Source organism: Euprymna scolopes, chromosome 23, assembly GCF_053919585.1.
Source record: "Euprymna scolopes isolate OS-2025 chromosome 23, ASM5391958v1, whole genome shotgun sequence".
NCBI classification, from domain to species: Eukaryota; Metazoa; Mollusca; class Cephalopoda; order Sepiida; family Sepiolidae; genus Euprymna; species Euprymna scolopes.
In genome coordinates this window covers 73,038,671-73,065,139 of record NC_136504.1, presented here as the reverse complement: position 1 = coordinate 73,065,139, position 26,469 = coordinate 73,038,671, and the positions used below count along the sequence as shown (strand labels likewise).

At 35.8% G+C, this 26,469-nt stretch overlaps 1 protein-coding gene across 1 annotated transcript; it reads left to right on the top strand.

Moving 5' to 3' along the window:
• The first annotated feature begins 24,464 nt into the window (after window positions 1-24,464).
• On the top strand, window positions 24,465-25,604 carry LOC145245635 (uncharacterized). Its single transcript, XM_080107200.1, has one exon. The coding sequence runs from the start codon at window positions 24,465-24,467 to the stop codon at window positions 25,602-25,604; it is 1,140 nt and encodes a 379-aa protein (XP_079963326.1).
• The last annotated feature ends 865 nt before the right edge of the window (window positions 25,605-26,469 follow it).

The following is a 26,469-nucleotide window of genomic DNA, read 5'->3' as shown; positions in this document are numbered from 1 at the left end:
TAACCATACAACAATAATCATACAACAATAACCATACAACAGAAACCATACAACAATAGCCATACAACAATAACCATACAACAATACCCATACAACAATAGCCATACAACAATAACTATACAACAATAGCCATACAACAATAGCCATACAGCAATAACCATACAACAATAACCATACAACAATAGCCATACAACAATAACCATACAACAATAATCATAGAACAATGACCATACAACAATAACCATACAACAATAGCCATACAACAATAACCATACAACAATAGCCATACAACAATAGCCATACAACAATAACTATACAACAATAGCCATACAACAATAACCATACAACAATAACCATACAACAATAACCATACAACAATAGCCGTACTACAATAACCATACAACAATAACCATACAACAATAGCCATACAACAATAACCATACAGCAATAGCCATACAACAATAGCCATACAACAATAACCATACAACAATAACCATACAACAATAACCATACAACAATAGCCGTACTACAATAACCATACAACAATAACCATACAACAATAGCCATACAACAATAACCATACAGCAATAGCCATACAACAATAGCCATACAACAATAACCATACAACAATAACCATACAACGATAGCCATACAACAATAACAATACAATAATAGCCATACAACAATAACCATACAACAATAGCCATACAACAATAACCATACAACAATAGCCATACTACAATAACCATACAACAATAACCATACAACAATAGCCATACAACAATAACCATACAACATTAACCATACAACAATAGCCGTACAACAATAACCATACAACAATAACCATACAACAATAGCCATACACAATAACCACGCAACAATAACCATACAACAATAGCCATACAACAATAACAATACAACAATAGCCATACAACATTAACAATACAACAATAGCCATACAACAATAGCCATACAACAATAACCATACGACAATAACCATACAACAATAGCCATACAACAATAGACATACAACAATAGCCATACAACAATAACCATACAACAATAACCATACAACATTAACCATACAACAATAACCATACAACAATAGCCATACAACAATAACCATACAACAATAACCATACAACAATAGCCATACAACAATAACCATACAACAATAGCCATACAACAATAACCATACAACAATAACCATACAACAATAGCCATACAGCAATAACCATACAACAATAGCCATACAACAATAGCCATACAACAATAACCATACAACAATAGCCATACAACAATAAACATACAACAATAACCATACAACAATAACCATACAACAATAGCCATACAACAATAACCATACAACAATAACCATACAACAATAGCCATACAACAATAGCCATACAACAATAGCCATACAACAATAACCATACAACAATAGCCATGCAACAATAGCCATACAACAATAGCCATACAGCAATAACCATACAACAATAGCCATACAACAATAGCCATACAACAATAGCCATACAACAATAACCATACAACAATAGCCATACAACAGTAACCATACAACAATAACCATACAACAATAACCATATAACAATAGCCATACAACAATAACCATACAACAATAACCATACAACAATAGCCATACAACAATAACCATACAACAATAACCATACAACAATAGCCATACAACAATAGGCGTACAACAATAACCATACAACAATAACCATACTTTAAATTTAATTTCGATAAGTATTTTTCTGACCCAAGCAAAACTAAAATATCATCAGTAACTGGTAATGTTCGGGCATATTTTTTATGACTTTATTTAATACTCTAAAATCTATACAAAATCTCTTACTACCGTCTTTCTTTTCCACTACCACTAAACTATTGGAAAACTCCACGGGCTGTTTGATCTTAGCCCTGCTCACATCATTTCATCTTCTGCTGAATCCACCATTTTTCTACATCTAGTTGACAACCCTTTTTTAAAGTAACTGTTTCATTAGTGTTATTTATCATGAGCAGTGAAAACTTATTAGACCTGTTAATGTTACCACCGTATTTATTATGAGCAGTGAAAACTTATTAGACCTGTTAATGTTACCACCGTATTAGTTGCTGGTTTTTCACTAAAATTACGACCAAATATGCTGCTTAGTTGCTCTATCTCATATTCCAACCCTTGACATGTTTATACTAAAACCCACACAAGCTGCGCATGTATGCAGGTGCTGGGGTTTTAATGTTATTTTTCTGCTAGTCTACTGAAATATGAGATGCTACGTATTCATTTTCGATCCTTATTGCTCCTAGATCGAAGTACATTCTCACCTCATTTTGCCTAAGCCAATTACAGCTTAGTTGAAATTCTTCACAACAAAGAAGATGCGTGAACTGACTTCCTATTCTTACCCTTAATTGGGAGAGACCTTCCAATATTAATGGGGACACATTCACTGTCCTTAAATTTACTACTTTCTATCTTAGTTCAGGTCTAAGTGCATTGAAAACACTGCTATTTATTACAGAAACTTCTGCTGCCCCTGTATTCACTAAAGCTCTATTAGCTTTTCCTTCTATCTGGATTGAAACGAAATTTGCTGTGGCCATATTATCATATTATCGATTATGTGTGTCGGTAACCTCTTGTTCCGTTCATTGGGCGTTTGCGTACAAATGGGGAATTATTGCGTGCATTGCTTAAAGAGTTTGGATGAAGTAAAGAATAGATATCCCGTAGCAGACGACGCCGACTGGCGGTGCCAGGCGCACAATTCAACTAACACCGGTGATTCGACCTTGACATTGGCACAAGCACATGGCGTCAGTTGTTTTTAAACACGTCAAATAGCAAACATGCTCGAATATTCACCAGCATTTTTTTAAAAATATATTTACAAAACCTTTGAAGATTTAAAAGAAAAAGTATATATTTACAAAACATTTTTTAAAAATAAGTAACAAAACGAACGTATTTGAATAAAAGATATTTAAATAAACGGGTGTCTGTCTCTTTCTGTTTCGGATTTTTGCGACCAAGATTGATTTTTATGTGCCGTGTTTTGGGGGGTTCTGTGTGCGTTTTTAAGACAATTCAATATTTATTCTTTAAAACATTAACTTCAGCGACAATTAATATATTTTCAAAATAATATTTTTAAATATTACATTTTTACGAATATTCGCGAGCAAGATTAAAAAAAAAAAGTTCAAATAAAGACTGTTTGAATAAAACTTATAAAAAAAGGTTCATTCTATACGGTTTTGGCCATTTCTTTTTTGTGCGTTTTTGATACAATTCAATATTTATTTACAGTGCGATGTATGTCGGTGGTCAGTGAAGGAGAAATCCTTTTAGGCCGAGGCAATTTTTTATGCATAATAAAATCACAAGTATAAACAATCGAGATAAAAAAAATATATTATTTTATTAATATCTTTTTTTTATAAGTTTTATTCAAACAGTCTTTATTTGAACTTAATGGACTGTTGTTTTTTTTTATTATTATTTATTAACTGTTTTATTCTTTTTATCAAACAAAAATAGAACTTTTATAATGAAATATATATTATGGACTGTTTTTCAAACATCGAAATTTTAAAATTAAAGTTTTATTTAAAACAACAAAAAAGACGAGGTGTTTTTTCTTTTCGAGATATTTTTTTTCACCATTTATTACTTTGAAATTTTATTCACCAATGAAATGATAAAAAAACTTTTCGTTAAATATATTTTTAAAAAATTATTAAAAATATCTATAAAGTCTATTTTTATGTCTGTAAAATTTTGTTGAAAGTTCAAATAAAGCTTATAATTTAATTGAAAAAAAAAAACACCTCGTCTTTTTTTTTTAAATCTTGGTCGCGAATATTCGTAAAAATGTAATATTTAAAAATATTATTTTGAAAATATATTAATTGTCGCTGAAGTTAATGTTTTAAAGAATAAATATTGAATTGTCTTAAAAACGCACACAGAACCCCCCAAAACACGGCACATAAAAATCAATCTTGGTCGCAAAAATCCGAAACAGAAAGAGACAGACACCCGTTTATTTAAATATCTTTTATTTAAATACGTTCGTTTTGTTACTTATTTTTAAAAAATGTTTTGTAAATATATACTTTTTCTTTTAAATCTTCAAAGGTTTTGTAAATATATTTTTAAAAAAATGCTGGTGAATATTCGAGCATGTTTGCTATTTGACGTGTTTAAAAACAACTGACGCCATGTGCTTGTGCCAATGTCAAGGTCGAATCACCGGTGTTAGTTGAATTGTGCGCCTGGCACCGCCAGTCGGCGTCGTCTGCTACGGGATATCTATTCTTTACTTCATCCAAGAGTTTCTTTATATGGCCCTCTGTGGCACCATAATAATATCTAATGATCTGCCTACTTCTTTCCTTCTCCCTAGTTTTATATACCGGCTTCTTACTTTCTATTTGGTTCCCTCTTTTCCATCTATTTTCATATCTTGGGGACTAGCTGGACTTGTGGCTTTAACTTGAATTCGCTGTTTAGTGTGACAAACCTCCATGGGTTCGTCTTCATATTCATGACTTGCATTAAGTCAGATTTTCAATTTTATTTTTTTTTTTTTTTACAAAGGTGTCACCACTTATCAAGGCCCAGAAGCCACGAGGATAAGGGTTAATGAGTCAAGAGAAACATGTCATAGTAATCATTAGTAGTGGAAATTTGGTAAATTGGATTACTTAAGGGGACGGTTCATCAAGAACTTGTTCACATTGGACTTGAAGATAACCATACTGTAGTCAGTTGGAAAGCAAGAAAACGGAACAGAGTTCTACAGACATGCAGTTCTAAGAAAAAAGCTTTGTTCATGGAATCTATGTTTAGTTTTAGGCACAGATAAAGACTAGGGGAAATTATTGATAGTGGTTTCAGCTAGACGAGTGTTTTTCATGAAAGTTAGGCCAAGTGGGAACCATAGATTGGAGCTCAAACGAGCACTTGCCATGAAAATAACGATAAGGCAGAGATAGGTTGTTGTATATTGGTTTATATTGGAGGAGATGATATATTAAAACGTGTCATGTGTTATCTAGTCTAAATATTGTCCTTTTAACAGACAGATAATAAGCGTATAAATCATATGTATGTTGTTTAGCTAGGAGGACATGACATTGACATGTAACGAATCATGTTGTATGAGACTTATCACATGGGATATTTTTACAGTTCATATGTAATTAGAATAATATATGCTTCATACCTTTTTTCTTAAAGAGTTCTTCTGTATCTTCCCGCTGCTCTGTGACAAACCATGAAGTGATCAGCACCATCCAATTGAGACATCTGTTCTTATTTGTGAAAACCATAAAACAACTCTTTATATTTTTATAATATAAATTTATTACAGTTGCCTCAAATGGTTTTCACAGGATCTGCAGTTAGTCTACATTTTCTGTTCATATAGCCCACTCCTAGCTGTCTGTCCACCCCTGTCTAGACGTCTGTCCGCTCTGGTTGTCAATCTCTCCAAAACTCTCTCTGAATCTCTCCAAAACTAACTACATCACGTGTTCTCTTACATCACCTAATTACGTGTCTCATACCAATCTAATCCACAACTAGTTATTTGTTTATTCAAAACCCCAAAATAATGTTTACATATATTTTCTATTTTCACATTCCTTTTGCGCTTCACACGTTAATCATTTCTCCCGCAATTTAATTGTTTATTCTTCTAATCATAATAACTGATCCAGCGACCATCCGTCACTCAAATCAATTAATAAGAATACAATAACAATAATAATAATGTTTTGATCATTGACCCCACTTGCCACAGTTAACAGATACTACGCTATGATCACAGCCTAAGGGGTCATAACATTACAAGCTTCGCAACGTCTCTTCTGTGGGAAAGAGGTTGCAAGGAAGAGAAAAGGACATCCCTCACTAGGCTACAAAACTCTGTCCAAGCAGGATGATTGTCACCAAATTGTAATGCTAGGGCTTTCTGATAAGCCACATTTTTGATTTTGCAGTTCATCTCTCATTACAACAATTTTTATCTCTGAAGCCTTCTATGAAGAATCATAATACTTGCTTTTAACTCAATTCCTGTATCTATTCCACTATATGCACTTTTTGTTAGACCTACTATTCTCTACATATACTCCTGTATTCCTTCTAATCAACCTTTCCTCACATTGGCTAACTCGACTATATGCTTACTGGGATTTGTCACAATCCCAATATAGTCTTCTAAGGACCTCTTTACATCTATCCATGTTAAATTTTCATTGTTTAACATTAATCTATTTAAGAATTGTCCGACCTGGCCCCTAGTGGCAAGAAGAGCTATCTGACATTTTTCTTTCCACCCTGACTAAAATATTTTTCTAAATCTTATAGCTACACTTTATAACCACCATAGATGTTCTAAAGGTCTTATATTCTTTAGAAGGGATTCACCTCTAATTGTTTATGATACCAACTCTACTGCTTTTCAGTGATTAAACCTTGAATGTAACTCAAAAAATTTGCTGCTCCATTATTATATTTTTTGCAACAAAACAAAACAAAAAATCAACTTTTAACAAAATTTTGAGTGTTTTTTTTTTTTGTTATTTCATGAACACAAATACGTATGTAGATATTTGTATATATTTGTTTCTTTTTTTGTTTTGTTCGAATGTGTATATATATATATATATATATTTAAGAGCAGAAACACACAGGGTAAAAAAAATCAAACGTCACTTAACTTTCTTATTTTGTTTTTCTTGTTTTTTTTCTTTGTGCTATCCAGAACCATTTTCTTTGTGTCTTTTCCCGTGGTCTGTTTTTTTTATTTATTCCTTGCCAGAATAACTAATCAATGACATGAAAATGCGTATATGTAGCGTAAAGTATATAAAACATGCTTGGACAGAGTGATGTCCTTTGAACTTTGGAAAAATAAAATAATATCCGGGTCTTTCCACACATACAGCGAAGGACGTGCATGTATATATAAATTAGTTCCATATATCACCTTGTACTTTGTTCATTACAATTTGGTGACAAAGATTTGACCAAAGAACGAATTATGGCTGCCTTCAGTCAGTTGGAAGTGCTTAGTAGTTCAATTGAACATTGGGACCAGCACATAGAACGTTTGGGACATTTTTTCGAAGTGAACAACATTCTAGTCGATACAGCTGGTGTTAAAAAAATGTGTCATTCTTTTGTCAGTTTGTGATAGCAAAATTTATAAACAAATGTCCAGTTTATTCGCTGCAAAAGACAAAGTATTTGATGAACTTGTTAGACTGAGGAAAAACTATTTCAGCCTATAGAGATGAGGGAACGAAATGGAGTTTCATTCTATATTAATAAACAAACTTTATTTGTTATCTTCGTTAGTGGCGTTTAGTAGAATAGAGAGAGAAACGGGTTAGTAGATTGAAGTGTTCTTGTGTGAAGATAGAATTAATATATTGTCGGCTTGTTGAAGAGAGAACAGTTCAGTCCACACGTGTTTATAGCTAGTAGTCGCCGGGGCAAAGGAAACCGATTACAGGAGAAAGAAAGGGCAAAGTCTCCAGTGTGTTTGTGTATTGTCGTCAGTGAGTGTGAGTTGTATCGACGAAAGTAGTCCTGTAGAATGATAAAGTGGAAATAAATGGGAGAAAATTGAAAAGAGCCATTGTTAGCTTGAAGTACTCACGTTCAGCCAGGGGCAAAAGCCCCAGGCTAATGTGTGCTGCCAGCTGAAGCCAGGAGAAAAGAGGAAGAAAGGTTCGTGATTTTGTGTTTTATATATTCGGTTATGTGATGGAGAGCTGGCTTGTGATTGAACAAGCCAGGAGAAAATGGATTTCAAATCTCGAAGTCGTGCTTGTTTAGAGAAGAAAATCTTATACAAGAAACCATCAATTGGGCGAGTCGATCACCGATTACATGGCTGAATTGAGAAGCATGTGCGAAAATTGCACTTTTGAAGCGTTTTTAGATAAAATGCTATGAGACAAACTCGTAGTTGGAGTAAACGGCGACAGCATTTAAAAGAGACTGATTGCAGAGAGAGACACAATCAACAGATGCACCATGGTTTCTACCTTCTTATTCACCTTTAACGAGGCACGAAATATAGCAGTCAACATGGAGTCTGCTTCCAAATATTTACAAGATATTCAAACAAAAAATGGAAGTAAACAAAATTTCTGGCCAAACCAAAGAAATAAAACAGGAGCCCAGACTAGAGGAAGGGTCGGAAGAAAAGTGTACCCATTGTGGAGGAACTCACATAGCAAGTAAGTGCCCTTTTAGATATGCCAGGTGTCACTACTGAAAGAGACGAGGACACACAGTGGATGAATGTTTGAATTAAACATGAAAAAGAAACCTGCTGATATTGTTAAAAAGAAAAAAAATTGGTGAGGCAAATAGAAGTGGGAGGTGCAGACTCGGATAGCTCCAAGGAAGTTTATATCATAAATAGAATCAGGGTGCTACTGGAAATAGTGGACCCCTATCATGTAGATATTAATATTTGTGACAAGAGGGTGTCTGTGGAGATAGATAAGGATAAAGATAAAGGAGAATCAGTAATGATAATGGGGCTGAAAACGTGGGAAAAAATAAACAATAAAACATCGTTGGAGCTCACAAAAATGTCTCAAGTCTTATACAGGAAATTTCATCGGTGTAATTGGACAAATGGAAATTCTAGTACAGTTGGACAATCGTCGATGGGAAGTACCACTAATTGTGGTGGACGGGAATTCATCCACACTCCTGGGCAGAAACTGGCTGCAACACATGAAGTTATTGAAGAAGGAAGCAAAATGGGAGTGGACATCAAAACAAGAACAATTACATGGGAAGAAGCAAAGGAACAATAAAATTACTCAAAAGTTGTTTGAGCACTTCAACCAAAATAAAGCAGTGACAGTGGCATGTGACGCTTCTTCATATGTGATGCTTCTTCATATGTGACGCTTCTCCATATGTGACGCTTCTTCATATGTGACGCTTCTCCATATGTGATGCTTCTTCATATGTGATGCTTCTTCATATGTGACACTTCTTCATATGTGACGCTTCTCCATATGTGATGCTTCTTCATATGTGACGCTTCTTCATATGTGACACTTCTTCATATGTGATGCTTCTCCATATGTGATGCTTCTTCATATGTGACGCTTCTCTATATGTGACGCTTCTTCATATGTGACGCTTCCCATATGTGACGCTTCTTCATATGTGACGCTTCTTCTTATGTGATGCTTCTCCATATGTGATGCTTCTTCATATGTGACGCTTCTTCATATGTGACGCTTCTCCATATGTGACGCTTCTCAAAATGTGACGCTTCTTCATATGTGACGCTTCTTCATATGTGACGCTTCTTCATATGTAATGCTTCTCCACATGTGACGCTTCTTCATATGTGACGCTTCTTCATATGTGACGCTTCTCCATATGTGATGCTTCTCCATATGTGACGCTTCTCCATATGTGATGCTTCTCCATATGTGACGCATCTTCATATGTGATGCTTCTTCATATGTGACGCTTCTTCATATGTGATGCTTCTCCATATGTGACGCTTCTCCATATGTGACGCTTCTCCATATGTGATGCTTCTCCATATGTGATGCTTCTTCATATGTGACGCTTCTTCATATGTGAGGCTTCTTCATATGTGACGCTTCTCCATATGTGACGCTTCTCCATATGTGACGCTTCTCCATATGTGACGCTTCTTCATATGTGACGCTTCTTCATATGTGACGCTTCTTCATATGTGATGCTTCTTCATATGTGACGCTTCTTCATATGTGATGCTTCTCCATATGTGACGCTTCTTCATGTGTTATGCTTCTTCATATGTGACGCTTCTTCATATGTGATGCTTCTTCATATGTGACGCTTCTCCATATGTGACGCTTCTTCATATGTGATGCTTCTCCATATGTGACGGTTCTTCATATGTGACGCTTCTTCATATGTGACGCTTCTTCATATGTTACGCTTCTTCATATGTGACACTTCTCCATATGTGACGCTTCTTCATATGTGACACTTCTCCATATGTGACGCTTCTTCATATGTGACGCTTCTTCATATGTGACGCTTCTTCATATGTGACGCTTCTTCATATGTGACACTTCTCCATATGTGACGCTTCTTCATATGTGATGCTTCTTCATATGTGACGCTTCTCCATATGTGACGCTTCTTCATATGTGACACTTCTCCATATGTGACGCTTCTTCATATGTGATGCTTTTCCATATGTGACACTTCTTCATATGTGACGCTTCTTCATATGTGACGCTTCTTCATATGTGATGCTTCTTCATATGTGACACTTCTCCATATGTGACGCTTCTTCATATGTGATGAATCTTCATATGTGACGCTTCTTCATATGTGATGCTTTTCCATATGTGACACTTCTTCATATGTGATGCTTCTTCATATCTGACGCTTCTCCATATGTGATGCTTCTTCATATGTGACACTTCTTCATATGTGACGCTTCTTCATATGTGATGCTTTTCCATATGTGACACTTCTTCATATGTGACGCTTCTTCATATGTGACGCTTCTCCATATGTGACGCTTCTTCATATGTGACGCTTCTTCATATGTGATGCTTCTCCATATGTGATGCTTCTTCAAATGTGACGCTTCTTCATATGTGATGCTTCTTCATATGTGATGCTTCTCCATATGTGACGCTTCTTCATATGTGACGCTTCTTCATATGTGATGCTTCTCCATATGTTACGCTTCTTCATATGTGATGCTTCTTCATATGTGACGCTTCTCCATATGTGACGCTTCTCCATATGTGATGCTTCTCCATATGTGACGCTTCTTCATATGTGATGCTTCTTCATATGTGACGCTTCTTCATATGTGACGCTTCTTCATATGTGACGCTTCTCCATATGTGACGCTTCTCCATATGTGACGCTTCTCCATATGTGATGCTTCTTCATATGTGACGCTTCTTCATATGTGATGCTTCTTCATATGTGACGCTTCTCCATATGTGACGCTTCTTCATATGTGATGCTTCTTCATATGTGACGCTTCTCCATATGTGATGCTTCTTCATATGTGACGCTTCTTCATATGTGACACTTCTCCATATGTGACACTTCTTCATATGTGACGCTTCTTCATATGTGACGCTTCTTCATATGTGACGCTTCTCCATATGTGACGCTTCTTCATATGTGACGCTTCTCCATATGTGACGCTTCTCCATATGTGATGCTTCTTCATATGTGATGCTTCTCCATATGTTATGCTTCTTCATATGTGACGCTTCTTCATATGTGACGCTTCTTCATATGTGACGCTTCTCCATATGTGATGCTTCTTCATATGTGACGCTTCTTCATATGTGACACTTCTTCATATGTGACGCTTCTCCATATGTGATGCTTCTTCATATGTGACGCTTCTCTATATGTGACACTTCTTCATATGTGACGCTTCCCATATGTGACGCTTCTCCATATGTGACGCTTCTTCATATGTGACACTTCTCCATATGTGACGCTTCTTCATATGTGATGCTTTTCCATATGTGACACTTCTTCATATGTGACGCTTCTTCATATGTGACGCGTCTTCATATGTGACGCTTCTCCATATGTGACGCTTCTTCATATGTGACACTTCTCCATATGTGACGCTTCTTCATATGTGACGCGTCTTCATATGTGACGCTTCTCCATATGTGACGCTTCTTCATATGTGACACTTCTCCATATGTGACGCTTCTTCATATGTGATGCTTCTTCATATGTGACGCTTCTTCATATGTGACGCTTCTCCATATGTGATGCTTCTTCATATGTGATGCTTCTCCATATGTGACGCTTCTTCATATGTGATGCTTCTTCATATGTGACGCTTCTCCATATGTGACGCTTCTCCATATGTGATGCTTCTTCATATGTGATGCTTTTTCATATGTGATGCTTCTTCATATGTGACGCTTCTTCATATGTGATGCTTCTTCATATGTGACGCTTCTCCATATGTGATGCTTCTTCATATGTGACGCTTCTTCATATGTGACACTTCTTCATATGTGACGCTTCTCCATATGTGATGCTTCTTCATATGTGACGCTTCTCTATATGTGACACTTCTTCATATGTGATGCTTCCCATATGTGACGCTTCTTCATATGTGATGCTTCTTCATATGTGACGCTTCTTCTTATGTGATGCTTTTCCATATGTGATGCTTCTTCATATGTGATGCTTCTTCATATGTGACGCTTCTTCATATGTGACGCTTCTCCATATGTGACGCTTCTTCATATGTGACGCTTCTTCATATGTGATGCTTCTCCATATGTGATGCTTCTCCAAATGTGATGCTTCTTCATATGTGATGCTTCTTCATATGTGACGCTTCTCCATATGTGACGCTTCTTCATATGTGACGCTTCTTCATATGTGATGCTTCTCCACATGTGACGCTTCTTCATATGTGACGCTTCTTCATATGTGATGCTTCTTCATATGTGACGCTTCTCCATATGTGATGCTTCTCCATATGTGACGCTTCTCCATATGTGATGCTTCTCCATATGTGACGCTTCTTCATATGTGATGCTTCTTCATATGTGACGCTTCTTCATATGTGATGCTTCTCCATATGTGACGCTTCTCCATATGTGACGCTTCTCCATATGTGATGCTTCTCCATATATGATGCTTCTTCATATGTGACGCTTCTTCATATGTGATGCTTCTTCATATGTGACGCTTCTCCATATGTGATGCTTCTTCATATGTGATGCTTCTCCATATGTGACGCTTCTTCATATGTGACGCTTCTTCATATGTGACGCTTCTCCATATGTGACGCTTCTTCATATGTGATGCTTCTTCATATGTGACGCTTCTTCATATGTGACACTTCTCCATATGTGATGCTTCTTCATATGTGATGCTTCTTCATATGTTACGCTTCTTCATATGTGATGCTTCTTCATATGTGACGCTTCTCAGTACGTGACGCTTCTTCATATGTGATGCTTCTCCATATGTGACGGTTCTTCATATGTGACGCTTCTTCATATGTGACGCTTCTTCATATGTTACGCTTCTTCATATGTGACACTTCTCCATATGTGACGCTTCTTCATATGTGACACTTCTCCATATGTGACGCTCCTTCATATGTGACGCTTCTTCATATGTGACGCTTCTTCATATGTGACGCTTCTTCATATGTGACACTTCTCCATATGTGACGCTTCTTCATATGTGACGCTTCTTAATATGTGACGCTTCTCCATATGTGACGCTTCTTCATATGTGACACTTCTCCATATGTTACGCTTCTTCATATGTGATGCTTTTCCATATGTGACACTTCTTCATATGTGACGCTTCTTCATATGTGACGCTTCTTCATATGTGATGCTTCTTCATATGTGACACTTCTCCATATGTGACGCTTCTTCATATGTGATGCTTCTTCATATGTGACGCTTCTTCATATGTGATGCTTTTCCATATGTGACACTTCTTCATATGTGATGCTTCTTCATATCTGACGCTTCTCCATATGTGACGCTTCTTCATATGTGACACTTCTTCATATGTGACGCTTCTTCATATGTGATGCTTTTCCATATGTGACACTTCTTCATATGTGACGCTTCTTCATATGTGACGCTTCTCCATATGTGACGCTTCTTCATATGCGACGCTTCTTCATATGTGACGCTTCTTCATATGTGATTCTTCTCCATATGTGACGCTTCTTCATATGTGACGCTTCTTCATATGTGACGCTTCTTCATATGTGACGCTTCTCCATATGTGACGCTTCTCCATATGTGATGCTTCTTCATATGTGACGCTTCTTCATATGTGATGCTTCTTCATATGTGACGCTTCTCCATATGTGACGCTTCTCCATATGTGACACTTCTTCATATGTGATGCTTCTCCATATGTGACGCTTCTCCATATGTGATGCTTCTTCATATGTGACGCTTCTTCATATGTGACACTTCTCCATATGTGATGCTTCTCCATATGTGATGCTTCTTCATATGTGACGCTTCTTCATATGTGACGCTTCTTCATATGTGATGCTTCTTCATATGTGATACTTCTCCATATGTGACGCTTCTTCATATGTGACGCTTCTTCATATGTGATGCTTCTTCATATGTGACGCTTCTTCATATGTGACGCTTCTTCATATGTGACGCTTCTCCATATGTGACGCTTCTCCATATGTGATGCTTCTTCATATGTGATGCTTCTCCATATGTGATGCTTCTTCATATGTGACGCTTTTTCATATGTGACGCTTCTCCATATGTGACGCTTCTTCATATGTGACACTTCTCCATATGTGACGCTTCTTCATATGTGATGCTTTTCCATATGTGACACTTCTTCATATGTGACGCTTCTTCATATGTGACGCGTCTTCATATGTGACGCTTCTCCATATGTGACGCTTCTTCATATGTGACACTTCTCCATATGTGACGCTTCTTCATATGTGACGCGTCTTCATATGTGACGCTTCTCCATATGTGACGCTTCTTCATATGTGACACTTCTCCATATGTGACGCTTCTTCATATGTGATGCTTCTTCATATGTGACGCTTCTTCATATGTGACGCTTCTCCATATGTGATGCTTCTTCATATGTGATGCTTCTCCATATGTGACGCTTCTTCATATGTGATGCTTCTTCATATGTGACGCTTCTCCATATGTGACGCTTCTCCATATGTGATGCTTCTTCATATGTGATGCTTCTCCATATGTGATGCTTCTTCATATGTGACGCTTCTTCATATGTGACGCTTCTTCATATGTGACGCTTCTCCATATGTGATGCTTTTTCATATGTGACGCTTCTCCATATGTGACGCTTCTTCATATGTGACACTTCTCCATATGTGACGCTTCTCCATATGTGACACTTCTTTATATGTGACGCTTCTTCATATGTGACGCTTCTCCATATGTGACGCTTCTTCATATGTGACGCTTCTTCATATGTGACACTTCTCCATATGTGACGCTTCTTCATATGTGATGCTTCTTCATATGTGACGCTTCTTCATATGTGACGCTTCTTCATATGTGACGCTTCTTCATATGTGACGCTTCTCCATATGTGACGCTTCTCCATATGTGATGCTTCTTCATATGTGATGCTTTTCCATATGTGATGCTTCTTCATATGTGACGGTTCTTCATATGTGACGCTTCTTCATATGTGACGCTTCTTCATATGTGACGCTTCTCCATATGTGACGCTTCTCCATATGTGATGCTTCTTCATATGTGATGCTTCTCCATATGTGATGCTTCTTCATATGTGACGGTTCTTCATATGTGACGCTTCTTCATATGTGACGCTTCTCCATATGTGACGCTTCTTCATATGTGACACTTCTCCATATGTGACGCTTCTTCATATGTGATGCTTTTCCATATGTGACACTTCTTCATATGTGACGCTTCTTCATATGTGACACTTTTTCATATGTGACGCTTCTTCATATGGGGTGGGAGCTGTACTGTCTAACATCATGGAGGATAAATTCAAAAAACCAATAGCTTTTGTATCAAGGACTCTGGCACCAGCAGAAAAAAATTACACCCAAATTGACAAGGAGGCATTGGCAGTAGTTTGGGGGATGAAAAAGTTTCACCAATATCTGTATGGAAGGCCATTCACATTATATACTAACCATAAACTGCTTTTGGGATAGTTTAAAGAAAATAAGAGAATGTCAAAGATCAGTTTAGCAGGAATTCAACGTTGGGCAGCAATCCTATCCACATATGCATACCAGCTAAATTATCGGGAAAGAAGAAAAAAATGGAAATGCAGACAAATTGAGTAGGTTGCTCAGGCCTATTAAACTGGAAGAAGAAGCACATCATGCTGCTAGAATACCAAAAAATCGTCAGGTGGACAAAAAAGAACAAACTATTAAAACAGATGCTGAACTATGTAAAAAATGGATGGCCAGACAAGTGTTCTACTAGAGAAGATTAGCACCCATACTTCAATAGAAGATATGAATTGGAAATAGTAGAAGAATGCTTACTATGGGGAAAGCTAATAAAAGTACCCACACGAGGGACAAAAGAACTCATGGAGGTGGTCTATGAGCGACATTTGGGAATTGTAAAAATGAAAGAACTGAGCAGAACCAATTTTTGGTGGCAAAAATTAGACCAGAAAATAGAATTTAAGGTGAGGAATTGCTATGAGTGTTAACAAACCAATCAAATGCCAGCAACTGCACCTTTGCATCCTTAGGAAATCCTTGAAGAGGAGTGGTTCAGACTTCACATAGATCATGCGGGCCCATTTAAAGGTCACATGTTTCTGATAATAGTGGACGCTTTCAGCAAATGGTTAGATGTTTATATATCAAATGCAGCAACCACAAAACCTACAAAGATGTTTTGTAACTCATGGATTACCTAAAAGAAATCGTAATGGACAATGCGACCGTTTTTGTAAGTGAAGAATTCCAAGCATTTATGATGTTTAGTGGAATTATTAATGAACCAGAAAATGAAGACTGTTTTGTATTGGATTATTCCCCAGCAAACTACAGTGAGGGAGCGCATGAGAAAACACCAAGAAATCAAAAAACATATATCTTGACAACTCTTTGATTCTACAAGAATTTAAAGCAAGCGAATTAATCTTTGCAAAAAATTTCTATACAGGGCCAAGATGGAAAAATAGAGTGGTCAAGAGACGGACAGGTTCCATGTCATATAAAATTGAACTAGAGTTGGGGACAATGGTAAGACGACACGTGGACCATATAAAAAGATGACAAAGCCAGGCTTGGATAGAGTTTCAGAAAGTGAAGAACAAGCCAATATAAAAGAAATCAAAATCTGGACACAGACTGGGTGGTCCCACTGAATTCAGATGCAAGTATTCCAGGGAGTTTTATTCCTGACAAAGAAATTAGAAATGGAATGTAACTCCAGTAAGAGAGATGTAGTGGGAGAACTAAGATCAAATCAAAGCTCTTAAAAGACTATTGTCACATAAACAAGCACGAAATTCTGAACTACAGGTGAAACAATCTTGGACAGAGTGATTTCCCTTAAACTATGGAAAAATATAATAACATCCGAGTCTTTCCACACATGCAGTGAAAGACACCATCTTTATAATGATAATCCGTGCGTGTGTACATACAATAATAAATCAGTTTTATATATCACTTTGCTCTTTGTTTGTTCATTATATGTAATATTGTCGTTTATATAATTTATGGTTTGCACTTTTAACAAAATGTGTGCCATACATGCTGATAGCCATGATTTTTTGTAATCAAACAAACATACACTTGTTAAATCAACATCAAGTTTTATTTACATTATAGTGATAGTATGACAAGAGAGTTCAGGTCAGTATGTGGGTTAGTGTGATTGGTCAGTGAAACGATAGTAGAAGAGTGGCACTTTGGCTTTTTCTCTCGCTTTCTCTCTGACTAACCGACTTTGTTTATGTCATATATTGACATCACCCACATTCCTTGATCGGAATCTGATTGTTTGCTTATTTTGACATTCAATTTGAAATTTTGATTGTTTTATTGATCCACACTTTTAGCAATTCCAATCCAGTTAAAATATTTTTCTCATTGTTTCACGATATTGATTCTTAAATCAGAATATAAGATTGACGTCATCGTTCAGCAATCCAATTTACATCTGGTTTTGCTCGGATCTGTAATTGTGTGTATGCAATGCCTCCGACATTTTTATAGTGTTGCCCATCCCCTATGCAACAAGATGTTAAGGTGACTAAAGTTAACCAGGAATAATTAGATCATTGGTTATTAGGAATCTTGTCATAAAGTGTTCCAAACTTTGATTGGCCATATATTGACTTTTAAATGACCTCCAAATCGAAGATAAAGATAAATAGGTATTTTAATCTATTTCTAATCGAGTCAAATAACAACAAAATTTTCAAAAAAAATTTAATGAATGATTAATATTCAAAGTCAACATCAAGCGACAAGTTATCTTTATCTGACTGATCTGGTAAATGAACAGCAATGATACGTGTCTCTTCAGTTGTATATTCAGTTGTATATTCAGTTGTATATTCAGTTGTATACTTGTAATGATTCGTTGACAGATAAGCAATTTAATACCTTCTAACCAATGAATTGAACATTTGAAGATATAAGATTCAGTTGACATGTCTGGCATACCATAGTAGTAATTGGTTAGAACACCGATTGAATTAACACTTTCCTTAGTATCTGCATCTGCATCCTCAGCTTCTTTACTTTTTTTATAGTAATGGTATCTTAAGCATTTCTCCATTCAGTTGAAAGCTAAGGTGAGTTCAGCATAAACTTCAAATGATGAAAAGTTCAGTTGCATGTTTTCTCGAGCACACCTTTCATTGAAAAGTGTATAACGGTTGAGAAAGTTGGTGTCATGGATTTATACAAGTGAAGCACTTGCATCCATATGGTTGGTCAGTTTTCCACTTTTTTTTTTAAAATATCAACTTACATTAGGCAGAGAAAATTGTGCATTGGTGTTGTTATGAAATGTAGCTATGGCTTTAACTATGAAACTGTATGCATGAAACAAGCACAGCTCAGTACGTCGACATCTTTCAGTCAATAAAGCTTTTTGTGCTTAAACTTACAATCCGGTTTTTGTTCCATCTTTATACACAGGTGTAATATTTTGCCTTATCACGGGTATAATATTTCGCCTTACCACGAGTATAATATTTCGCCTTACCACAGGTGTAATATTTCGCCTTACCACAGGTGTAATATTTCGCCTTATCACGGGTATAATATTTTGTCTTATCACGGGTATAATATTTCGCCTTACCACGAGTATATTTCGCCTTATCACAGGTGTAATATTTCGCCTTATCACAGGTGTAATAAATACTGATACCTAAAATCAGAACTCTTACTTGCACCATTATGTGAGGAAATGACATCAAAGATCGTTTGCATAAACACGTTGAAAAAAAATCCTTGTTTGAGAATTTTATTTCTTTTAAACCCCTGTTGGGTGGAGGTGGGGTGAGACCAACATGTTGCCATTGTCAGGATTAGCAATCCTGATGTTTTTATATATTATTTTTTTTTTTGTGTGTGGAAAGTATGGAGCTTTTCTGCTGTCAGGTTGACTATAATTTACTCAAGGGACCTTTCCATGCCCCCTTCCTCCTATAGAATTGCGGTGGTCCCCAATTTCAGCTACTACGATTTCTTCAGTATCTAGATGACACCCGCACCAACCGAATGTAGCGTTAGGTGCTCCGTTGTAATTTCAACATATTCTGTAATTCCCCTTTAATTAAAAGGCAAAATGGTGGAATTAAAGAAGTTCAGAAAACTACTCTTCGAAGACAGATCTTTAATTAAATAGTAAGAAAATTCTGAGGAACCCTTTTTAAAGAAGAGGAGAAGTCAAAGACCAAGAAAGACTTTGGGAGAGAGGCAGAAAGTGTGCATTTCTTAGGATGCCCACGGATTAAACACAACATGACCGATATGTTTCCATATGTGTGTCTCTTTATTCTCCACTGTAAACATAAGTCATCCGAAGGGGCTTAACTCCAAATGGTGAAAACCCTGGTTAGTTCCTCATCCAACATCCTCCCTCTTCTCAAAGACAAGAAAAAACAAAAAAAAAAGTCTGATAAGAATTAAAATAAAGCATATATAAAAAAAATGACCTAGCATTCATTGGGATGACTACCTTCCTGCCTAACACTTTTCACTTTATTTTGTGAAATCCATTAATCTCACAGGATCTCTTACTATTCTTCCTGACCGTGTTTGTCCGCACTCTTTTCAGGGTTGGTTTTGTTCTTTCTGGACTTGGTGTTATTGGGGTTGTGTCAGGTTTAGTCTTTCTCTTATTCTACCTTCATATTGAGGTTGATCTGTGTTATATGTCTCTTCTGTACCATGACCTTCATTCCTGGATACCTCTGCACTTCATATGGCTGGTGAATTAATGATGTAAGTGGGGGTGCTTCTTCAGATTTTTCAAGTCCACTTTATTGAGTTGATATAATTCTCCATCCACTTTTACATGGTATGACTGCTCATCCAGTCTCCACTACATGATTGCCTTCTCTGACCCTTTATGTGTGGTTTCATCTGTACTACACATCCAGAGTTTAACGGTTGAAGTGGTTTTACTTTGTGGTTAAAGGACTATTCTTGTTTCCTGCTGTCTCGCTTAACAAACTTTAAAAAAATTTGGGGCACTTCTGGCTTAAGTAACTCCTCTCTAGTTGGGAGAAGTGTTTTTGTTCTTCTTGACATCAACTTCTGAGCTGATGATAAGAGACCTTTAGCTGGTGTATTCCTGTGATTCAACATTGCTAGGAATGGATCAGCCTTATCTTCCATCGCTTTCCGGAAAAGGATCTTTGCCATCTTTACCACAGATTCTACTTTACCATTCGCCTGACAGGTGTATATCTAAAACACCACTGTTTGCAAACAGAAAATTCCTGGACCATTATCAGTTACCACCAGATCTGGTATTCCATGTTGTGCAAAATGGTGCTTAACTTTGGTTATTACTGTCTTTGCTTCTGTATTTTGAAGATGATCAATTTCCCAGAAGTTTCTCATATAATCAACAATATAGAAATAGTCTCTATCTGCAAACTTAAAAAGGTCCACTTCCATTTTCTCCCAGAGTCTGTCAGGAACTTCATGTACCATTAATGGTTTGGCTGGATTGGCTACTTCGTATTTTCTGAATGTGGGGTGTTTCGAAACATAGTCTCTGATCTCACTGTTCATACTTAGCCAATGCAAGCATTCTCTTGCTCTTCTGCAACATCCTTCTATTCCTAGGTGTATATTCAGCTTCCTTGGCATCATCTTCAAAAGTATACTGATGAAACCTCTCACTAGCATAGACTACTGCTAGCAGTTCTTTTTCAATTTGTGCATATCGGGGTTCTGTGTTGGTCAGCACATGGCTGATATAGGCTAGAGGTTGACCTTCTTGCAGTAGTGCAACCCTCAAACCCTTCTCACTTGCATCACATTGAATGACCAAAGATTTGTTGGGAGTCAATATCTCAATACTGGTGCCTGACTCACTAACTTTTTAATTTTTCCAAAAGCCTCTTCATGAATTTGGGACCACATCCATGACACATCTGCCTTCACTAAATTTTGAATTGGGGCCATCACATCAGATATGCGTGGCTGAAATTTTGCCATGTAATTCACGAATCCAACCAATCGTTGCATTCCTTTAACATCTGTTGGGCACGGCATCTCTTTTATGGCTTTTAGCTTCCCAGGATCAGGGAGTAAACCATTACTGATTATCATGTGACCTAGGAAAGATGTTTGTTGTGGCTTCAATTTTCCAGCATTTAATTGCATCCTACGATTACGACATCTTTGCAACAGTTTCCTGAGTTTTATGCCATGATCAACTGCCAATGATAGAGGTACTCCATAGACAAGTTCGGCTGGAGAGTATCCCAGATCCTCTTTGATAGCAGCACGACAGCCAAGAAGGACAACCAGTACATATTCGCTCCATCGTTGTTAGTTAGGGTAAGCACCTAATGCTGCTTTCAATTGATGATGGAAGCGTTCTATCTTCCCGTTAGAAGCTGGGTGATAACTTGTAGTATGAATATGTTGGATCCCTAGAATCCTGGAAACAGTCTATACTGGTCAGAAGATAAGTAAATCCCTGACTGACCGGCCAAGGTCCAACAAGGTCGATGTGAACATGGCTAAACCGAGTGTCTGGGGTGATGAATGTTCCAAAGGGTGCACGGATATGCATGTGCACCTTTAACTTTTGGCAGGATACACAGGAATGTGTCCAGGCAATGATATCACGCCTCATATTTGGCCAGAAAATCTAGCTGTAGTCAACTTCACTGTGACTTTACATCCAGGGTGTGCCAGATTGTGTAGTGTGTCAAAAACAACTCTACGATGAGTCAATGGACACTTTAAATCTGTTGTCACCTAAATTTGCAACTTGCAAATTCGCATACCTGCCCATGCCTACCTCGGACACGCAGATCATTTGTGACACTTCAACGGACTCACCTCAACCATTTGTTCTATTGACTCATGGTAGAGTTGCTTTTGACACCCTACACAATCTGGCACATATATATATATATATATATATATATATATATATATATATATATATATATATATATATATATGAAATAAAATTTTTTATTTCATATATATTTTATTTCATATCGTCGGATTTAATCCAGCTCAACAATCATATATATATATATATATATATATATATATATATATATATATATATATATATATATTTGGAAAAGTTCTCTTTTCTGTTTTGGTTATGTATGAGGACTAGAAATTGATTGTCTCTAGCTTGAATGGTGTTTATGTGTACGCATGTGCGTGCGTGCTTGCGTCCTTTTTAGCAAATAAGAAAAAAAAACTTTTAGTCACTTTTTTTATGGATGCTTTCGAAGTCTGTTGTTTACGGACTGCTATCTGATGTGTCAGCATGCATTTTCTTCCGAGAGAATATATCAACCACGTGTGTCAAAAGATGTGGCACTGACCTCTTTAAATATATTTATGTATATATTTATTCTCAAGTGAGAAGGAGTTTTTTTTCTTCAAACCGGAAGCTGTCCAATTTCCTTAGGGGAGAGAAAGGATCAATGCGCCGCATCCCTGATTGGTCAGTATGTGGCCAAATAGCACATGAGGGAGGGGAATTGATTTGTGAAAGAAAAAAGTTCCTTTTGTTTCTGCTTTACATAATTCCTCCTTAAATACCTCTTTGAACTCATAATGCCGCCTGAGTTCTGGCTGCTGAATTCATCTATTTGGGAAACTTTGGCAACCATTTTGAACTGGTCCTGGTTGATTGTGATTGTTGGAACTCTTCTTGTGATTGTCTCCCCTTTATTGTAAAAATCCTACAATTCCTTTTTGCCCTGTAATAAAATTTTCTTCTTTCTATCCGTCCACACGTGTTTATAGTTCCTCCTTTGAATCTTACCCATTTCCTATCTCAATTCCACCTAAAATGTACCACTCAATAGGTTATGGACCCAAGAGAGATAATGGAAACCGATGGAGCAGGTTACTATTCGATGGGGATGAAACCAAATATGAAATTTGGGAAGTTAAATTCTTAGGCCATCTACATGCGCTCGGCCTGAAAGACGCCATTTTAGGCGTAAATCCCGTTAGAGATGGACATGATGATGAGAGAAATGAAGAAGCCTATGCGGAGCTTGTACAGTTCCTGGATGATAAAAGCCTATCTCTGATAATGAGAGAAGCCACTGATAGTGGGAGAAAAGCTCTAGGAATATTACGCGAACACTATGCGGGTAAAGGAAAACCGAGAGTTATTTTTTATATTTTTTATATTTTTTTATATTTTTTATATTATTTTATATTTTTTATATTTTTTTATATTTTTTTATATTTCTTTATATTTTTTATATTTTTTATATTTTTTATATATTTTATATTTTTCATACTTTTTCATATTTTTTATATTTTTTATATTTTGTTAATATATTTTTTATATTTTTTATATTTTTTATATTTTTTTATATTTCTTTATATTTCTTTATATTTTTTATATTTCTTTATATTTTTTTATATTTTTTATATTTTTTTCATATTTCTTTATATTTTTTATATTTTTTTATATTTTTATATTTTTTATATTTTTGTATATGTCTTTATATTTTTTATATTTTTTTATATTTTTTATATTTCTTTATATTTCTTTATATTTCTTTATATTTTTTATATTTCTTTATATTTTTTTATATTTTTATATTTCTTTATATTTCTTTATATTTTTTATATTTCTTTATATTTCTTTATATATTTTTTATATTTTTTTCATATTTCTATATATATTTTATACTTCTTTATATTTTTTTATATTTTTATATTTCTTTATATTTTTTATATTTCTTTATATGTCTTTATATTTTTTATATTTTTTAATATTTCTTTATATTTCTTTATATTTTTTAATATTTTTTATATTTTTTATATTTCTTTATTTTTTTATATTTTTTATATGTCTATATATTTTTATATTTTTTTATATTTTTTATATATCTTTATATTTTTTATATTTTTTATATTTTTTTATATTTTTATATTTCTTTATATGTCTTTATATTTTTTATATTTTTTTATATTTTTTAATATTTTTTATATTTCTTTATATTTTTTTATATTTTTTTATATTTTTTATATATTTTTATATTTTTTATATATTTTTATATTTTTTATATTTTTTTATATTTTTTATATTTCTTTATATTTTTTCATATTTTTTTAATATTTTTTTATATTTCTTTATATTCCCAACTGATATCCTTTAAAAAGCAAACCGACGAAAACGTTATGGACTTCATTATAAGAACAGGAACCATTTTAACAGCTCTCAGAAATGCTGGACAAACAGTAGATGATGCCTTAATCATTGCAATGATATCAAAGGGATTACCAAGCCAGTTCGACCCTTTTTCTATCTATGTAACTCACAGCAACAAAGAACTGACATTCTCTATATTTAAAACTGAGCTCCACAGCTTCGAAGAAACGCTAAGGCACAGAGATCAGTCTGGCAGTGACGACGTCATGAAACTGACATCTTCTTTTTCAAGAACCACTATGAGAAACGATAGCTGTGACGAACGAAACAACGAGCAAGATGCTTCATGTTTTACAAGCAGTGGGAAGGGACATATATACAAAGAATGTCCCAACAACAAGAAGCGAAAACAATGGTGTAACTACTGCAAAAGCACTACTCATAAGAGAGAGTCCTGCCGCTATAAATGCAGGGACACTATGAAAAAGGCAGCAGACACCGAAGAAAACATATTCGCGTTCAAAATGGAAGACTACTACCGACAAGAGCCAATATCATCCATGAGTTTACTAGTCGATGCAGGAGCAACTTCCCACATTATTAGAGATGAAAAGAAATTCAAAAACTTCAACGCTACATTCCAACCAGAGAACCATTACATGGAATTAGCGGACGGAACAAAAACCAGCGGTATAGCATTAAAAAGAGGAGACGCCGAAATACGTCTACTAGACGAAAATGGAGGCAGCGTCACAGTAACCCTGAAAATGGCGTTACTGATACTTACCTATCCGCAAGATATTTTTTCCGTTAAAACCGCCACTAAAAATGGAGCAATGGTCATCTTCAAAGAAAATGAAGATGAACTAATGCACAAAAATGGAACCAAATTTAAAATATATGTACACAAAAGATTATATTATCTAATGACTGTAGAGGATGAAAGTGATGAAGACAGCTGCCATCAATGCTACGACGTCCACACGTGGCACAGAATACTCGGCCACTGTAACTACGACGACGTAGCAAAACTACCTGCTGTAGTCAGTGGAATGAAAATAAAAAATAAAAACTCCAGCAACAGAACCTGTGACATCTGCCTTCAATGGAAATTCCCCCAAAACAGAAACAAACAACTGATGAATGGGCAACCAGTATACAACACTTAGTACATTCAGACTTAGCCAGCCCAACAGACATGGCAGATTTAAGCAGGAACGGCTATGCTGTCTCGTTCACCGATGATTTTTCGGCACCTTATTCATATATTTCATTAAGAATAAAGGCGACACTACACTCGCTGCCGAGAAATTCATCGTGGACATTTCCCCCTATGGTAAAATAAAAATATTAAGATCGGACAATGGCTTGGAGTTCAAATCAAATGACTTCCAGAAGCTACTACGCAAAAATAAAATAAAACATGAAACTTCGGTGCCGTACTCACCTCATCAGAATGTAACGGTCGAAAGAAATTGGCAAACATTGTTTAAAATGACAAGATGCATGATCGTAGAAAGCAGCTTGCCCAAAACCTTATGGACTTACGCTGTTATGACATCTGCAGTTATATGAAACAGATGCTTCAATAACCGCTTAAAACAGACTCTTCATTATGAGATAACCGGCAGAAAACCCGACCTCTCAAAAATGCGCATTTTCGGCTCGGTGTGCTATGCCTACTCTAATACAAAAGGAGGAAAACTTGACCCAAAATGCCAGAGAGGAATATTTATCGGATATGACAGAAACAGCCCAGCATACCTAATCTACTACCCAGAAAACGGAAAAGTGTATAAACACAGACAAATAAAATTTATCAAGAGCACTAGTGAACAACACACTCAAATCTCTCCACCAAATGATGACGATGGAACTTTCCCAAGAGCCGTTTGACAGAAAACCCAAAACAATCTAGTATTGATGAACTACCCAACGCCATGGAAGAGGATATCCATACACGGAGATACCCTTAGCGGAAACGCAAGATACTCACCTACTTAGAGGACTGTGTAACAACAGTTCAAGACGAGA

Bases quoted from the DNA above. Each gene is read 5' to 3' on its own strand.
- LOC145245635 (XM_080107200.1), top strand. From the start codon at position 24,465: ATGGACTTCATTATAAGAACAGGAACCATTTTAACAGCTCTCAGAAAT.